This window comes from Thermobia domestica, chromosome 17 (genome assembly GCF_964235325.1).
Source record: "Thermobia domestica chromosome 17, izTheDome1.hap1.1, whole genome shotgun sequence".
NCBI lineage: Eukaryota > Metazoa > Arthropoda > Insecta > Zygentoma > Lepismatidae > Thermobia > Thermobia domestica.
The window spans coordinates 63,262,184-63,268,183 of NC_137470.1; the positions used below are offsets into that span (position 1 = coordinate 63,262,184).

Sequence of the window (6,000 nt, forward strand, 5' to 3'; positions counted from 1 at the left end):
AGGAAAGCACGATGATGGCTATGAATCCAAGGTTTTATGAGAGAAAGATAGAAACTGTTTTAAGAAAAAAATATTGTCCACTTTTATTATATTTCTTACACGGGGAATATATTCTATGATCCAATCGAAAGTGTAGGAACGTGAGAGTACAAGGAATCAAGACTGACGAAAAGGTTATGGAGCTAATGGTTTATAGTTTACTTGTGTATCAATTTTTGAATGTATTTTGTGTTTCCACGTATTCTTCGCTTTCATTAATTTGCACCTTTTTGTCAATTTTCATTTTTTTTTCACACTATTTTCGATTGAATACCACCAAGATATGAGTTTTCTATCATTTTGTCAGTTCTTGTGTGTATTGATAGCATTTACCATTTTTCATACTGCCTTTTTGTACAGGTCCATATTTTTGCACTTGAAGCTGTAAACGCTGAGCTATTCCATATAGAAAAAGGAACTTCACGAGTGAAGCCTTAAAAATTAAAGTTAGATTTTACATTTCCATTAAAATTGACCTTCGATTAGCACTTGCTGATGGCTCAAAGCACATAGGATACAGGCTTGGGTGTCGTTTTAAATCTGATCAACAGTTGTGTGTAGAGTATTATTACAAACTATCCTCGCAGACCGTTTAAACGCTCAAAATTATAAGTATAACATAAGGCGTACAGGTGATATTCATATATGATTTTGAACGCACACGTGAGGCAAAACTTGCAAGCTTTCTTTGATTTCCTACATCCCTGGTTCAATATTGCCTCACCATGCTTCCTCTTCATACTCACTACTTATATATCCAATATCATATTCACTCACAACATCTCCTTGCGATGACTTGGACTAAATATCTGCATACAATTTAAGTTCTTCGATTTGTTTCCCTTTATCTATGCCACAGATTTTGTTCATTACATTTGAGGGTAGTTCGTCTTTTAAATCAGAATTCCGCCTTGGATCGAAACACACCAATTCGCAGTAAACATTTTCGTGTTTCGAAAACCGATTAGTCACATTTTCAACGATTTTGTTAAGGACATCACTGAAATCACATAGTCTGAAACTTTTCTTTTCTGTATCTCTGATTTCGTGACATGCCAATTCAGATGATGCAGCGATATTGCATATATATGAATTACTTCCATTTTTTTGTACCTATTTTGGGCAAAGGTGCTACTTAAAATTGCACAGGGCCGCGGTGGCTCGGTGGTAGAGCGTTCACCTCTGGTGCATGGGGTCTCGGGTTCAAACCCTGCTCCCGCCAAGTGAACTTTGTGGTGGACAAACACCGTGTGCGTGGGTTTTCTCGGGGTTCTCCCGTTTCCTCCTACTTTCTTCATTCCACCATTTCATTCATTTCTCATAATCACCGTCTCCTTTAGCCTAACCGGCATAACCGTGGGACGTAAAAGTCAAAGATTTAAAATTGCACAATCTGTTGTTAAAAAGAAGAAAAAATATATAGAAGATATGTTGATTTTAGATAGATAATCTGTAATTGTGGTTACAGTAATACCATTAGATTTTTTGCTTCGGTTTGCTATGGCAACTGGTAGTTATTAATGGAGATTACAGAATAAAAAGTAGTTGTGAATGTGATGCGTCTAATTTGAAAGTTATGCAATCACTAGTTATTGCAAATATACCTATAAATAGAGAATGCCTGATAGTGGTGACTTATCTTAGTATTCGAACTGATTTAATGGGACAAAAATTCGTTATTTTAATTATAACGTTACAATCACACGATTACATTCTATAGAAAGAAAAATTTTACACTATCGCATTGAAAGGTAGGCACATTTTATATGATTTGATCACAACAAAACGCTTGTCCCCTCCTGGATTCTTCGGCACCTACCCCTCTCCAACTCCCTACTACCCCTACAACCTCCCGCTTCCCGCTACACCCAACTTGTTACGCTCCTTGTGGCTACTGCTTTGAAGCAAATGCAGAGTATGAGAATTAATTCTGTCATACCTGTAGTTTCGTGTGCAGAAGATACATAATTCTGGGTCATGGTGAGTGGTGGTTCGTAGTGGGTCATGGTGGTGGTGGGTCGTGTGCTGTTGACCCGCGATCGACTGACTCAATGACCTACTCCAACTGTGGCTCTCCAGTTACTCAAATTTAAACGTAAGTTTTCCGCTAATATTTTGTGTTGAAAATATTCTACTGTACGTTTTCAGAACAATAAGTGTAATAAAAAGAACTGAATATAATTGACCACTTATGCTTATAATAAACTAACTTGTGGAGTTTGCAGATGTAATTATGAAAGCTTTGCTACAAAAATATTTACAAAGAGCATAATTCAGTAACCTCTGAAATAAAAAGTAACAAAATGATGCATAAGATTCAGCCTACAGAGCAGTTGTTACTTAAAGAGTGGCATATACTATTTCGAGAATGGAGATAAGACGAGAAATGTTTACAATACTTTTTGTCTCCTCTCGATTCTCATCTCCAAATCATGACGATCGCCTGACTTAGGCTTGTCCCGTCTCGAATGAAAATGTTAAGTCTCATCCCGATTTTGTTTGGTTTGTTTTAGAATCGAGATGAGAAATTCGTCTTTTCATGGGCAAGATTACACAAAGCCGAAATATATATTTTTTTTTTTTTTTTGTCTAATATCACGTTTCTGCTATTAATGGTATGTCCTGAGCGATAATAAGTTTTTAATTTTTAAATATTCTTCGAGATAATTATTCTTATCACTAGTATTATTCCTGAAAATTTGATGGTTCAAGTGTTGAAACAAACGAGTATTCAGATATTTGAATGTAATAGAGCGTGTGTTATCGCCGATCAATCACCATCAAAATTTCTAAAGCACAAAAAAAAAAAAAAAAAAAATGCTCGACGTGTATTCGATCGAAGAACCTCCAGATTACTGGTCAAGCGCGTAGACCGCTGAACCACGATCGCTACGCTTTAAATGATTCGTCTTTAGTCTGGTTACGTTAAGTTTCTCTGCCTGAGCTTGGAAAGTGGTATTTTTTTTTCTTCGTTTCAAGGAGCCTTTCGTGTTCCTTTTATGATGATATAAGGGAATGATTTTCGGAAGAGTTTATATTGATAAGTTCAGTTGTTCTTAAACCTTTGGTTCGCAAGTTTGTTTTTTCTCCACACGTAACTACAGATAAGACAGATTTAATTCTCATACTGTGCATTTGTTTCAAATCAGCCACCATTGCCTTGTCAAAGACTTATGGCCGCCACGATATAAATGATTGTTCAATTTGATATAATGAAACAAACTACAGCCGCTTATTTTGAGAATAGAGAGATATGGAGACTTCTCTATGGTACTCCATTTCATATTTCTACAATAGTTCATGTAATAAAACAAATTAAGAGTAATTTTATCATGAAAGATAGCGAATGATCACTTTTTTTGCTACTTAATCATTATCTCCATTCACATTTCCTTGTTTTGTTGAATTTGTTACAGGGGCGATAACGTATTATCTTTCCACGGAGAAGAGAATAAGTTTATTGCATTAAAGGAAGCCATTTCTCATTCAGATGAGGAATCTCATACTTCGATGCAGTTTGGCAAAGGTTTTCATCCATCACGTTTGTCAAGACATATGCTGACACAGGCAAGTAAAGAGCGTAATACGTTTCAAAAGAGTGATAAACGCTTTACTCGAAGTTCAACTTTGTCAAGCGGTAGGTTAGTTCATACTGGTGAGAAAACCTACATTTGCAGAGTATGTGGAGAGGAATTTAGTGTATGTTCAAGTTTGGCTAGGCACATGTTAATTCATACAGGAGCAAAGTTACATACATGCGAAGAGTGTGGTAAGGCATTTAATCGACGTTCACATTTGGCTACACACACGTTAATCCACACAGGAGATAAACCAAACACATGCCAAGAGTGTGGTAAGGCTTTTAATCGACGTTCAAATTTGGCTACACACATGTTAATCCACACAGGAGAGAAACCTCACAAATGCCAAGAGTGTGGTGAGGCATTTTATGTACGTTCCAGTTTAGCAACACACATGTTAATCCACACAGGAGAAAAGCGTCACAGATGCCTAGAGTGTGATAAGGCATTTAGTCGACGCTCAGCTTTGGTGAAACACATGTTAATCCACACCGGAGGTAAGCCAAACATATGCCAAGAGTGTGGTAAGGGATTTAGTCAACGTTCACATTTGGTTAGCCACATGTTAATCCACACCGGAGAAAAACCTCACTTATGCCAAGAGTGTGGTAAGGCTTTTAATCGACGTTCAAATTTGGCTACACACATGTTAATCCACACAGGAGAAAAAGCTCTCATTTGCGGAGAGTGTGGTAAGGCATTTAATCGACGTTCAAGTTTGGCCACACACATGTCAATCCACACATGAGAATAACCTCACAAATGCCAAGTGTGTAGTAAGGCATTGAAACAACGTTCCAGTTGAGCAACACACATTATTACTATTATTGCGAAAGTAGCAGCGATTAAGTCACCAAACTACAATTTTTACCTCATGGTTTTATGTAAAGGAAATAATATTTTTAAAGAAATCTACATTCTTCTGTAACTGTTGTATCTGAATCCAATAAGTTACCTACTGTTCTTATAAATTCAATTAAGTGATGGTAAACTAATATCTGATCTCCAGACATTTATACAGTGTATATTGAACAAAGAATCCGATTGTTTGTATTCTCTCTGATTTTGAACTTAGAACGAAAGTGCTCTGTACTAGTTGAAGGTACCTCCCCTATATTCGCCTTATATGACTAAGAAAACGAGAAGTCAAAATCAGTCCACGGACTTACAGATTTGATGCCAGTAGCGTCAGCCTTTGTTTAGTTCTTAGGCTGACCGCACATTGACTAGAGAACGGGACAGCCGAACCGAGGCACAATAATATGAGCGATGCAAGAACAACATCTCGTATCACATATTCACTCTAGAACCAGTTAGACAAAGGCCTATTCAACGTTGTGGTTGAGATATCCATGCTTCTCTCTCTTCATTCTTTCCTGCCTCCCTCTATCTTGGTATGGCTGTCTTGCCTCTGGAAAATGTGTGGCCGGCCTTACATTATGTTTGTACCTAGGTATCCACAAACATCGGAAGTCTGCCATAGGGATATTGCGAGCCCCGTTATGGATCATATAACGGGGCTTACGTAATTTCGAAATTTTGATTTCAAAAATGGTTAATCAGGCTGCAACTAAGACGGAATATGCTGTTAATGTTTGATGAAACAAGTGTATTATCAATCCACAATAAGGTTATATAATGAAAAAGCACTAAGAAATGTGAACTGAAAGAATCTGATATGCTGTACTTCTTTTTGTCAAAAATGGTTGAAGATTTACTACATTTTTTTACAAAATATTTTAATCTGCATGAAAATTAGCATAGAATATGTATCATTACTCTAGTCAATAATGTGTTATATGTCGCATTATGTACGCAGGTAGATATATAGCATAGTGTGTGTCAAATTACCAATAGAAGATTAATATTTCCTTTTGTGCTCAAAATAGTCTAATCGGTGGTAAACGTTGTCGATACTGTTACTGTGTCATTACATTTTGTAGTTCTCATCCACGGCTTGGAGCCGGCAATGGCGGAGTTAAAAGGTTTTTTACAACCAGTGTTTTCAAAAAATAACACAATTTAACAAGTCTGGTTTACGTAGAACTTAATCTCAGGCAAGTGACCATCATCATCATTATACTCTCATAAATGAATAAAGCATAATATTATTAGCATCAATAGCGGTGAGTGAGAATTTGTTTAAGAAATCGCGTAGTGAATAACCAGATGCGCGACCTGCTAGATATAGAAAAGAGTAATGTCCACAAAATTGAGATAAATCACCTTGAATACGTCTATTATTCCATGTATAATACAGACAGTTACGTTTTAAAAACCTTATATGATGTATATAGGGAGGTATACCATAGCTATCGAAATACTCTCCCACACATATATTAGATATATAAACAGCAACCCAATGTTCTCCAGGCTTATC

The 6,000-nt window shown here is 36.6% G+C and overlaps 1 protein-coding gene across 3 annotated transcripts in view; it reads left to right on the forward strand.

Moving 5' to 3' along the window:
- LOC145674647 (uncharacterized) overlaps positions 1-5,720 on the forward strand; it is a 17,194-nt gene extending 11,474 nt beyond the window's left edge. For all 3 annotated transcript variants that reach the window (XM_081744866.1, XM_081744867.1, XM_081744868.1), the window contains exon 2: positions 3,456-5,720. In XM_081744866.1, the coding sequence (XP_081600992.1) occupies positions 3,456-4,368 (913 nt within the window). In that variant the 3' untranslated portion in view covers positions 4,369-5,720. The remainder of the gene's footprint in view (positions 1-3,455) is intronic.
- Positions 5,721-6,000: the final 280 nt, after the last annotated feature.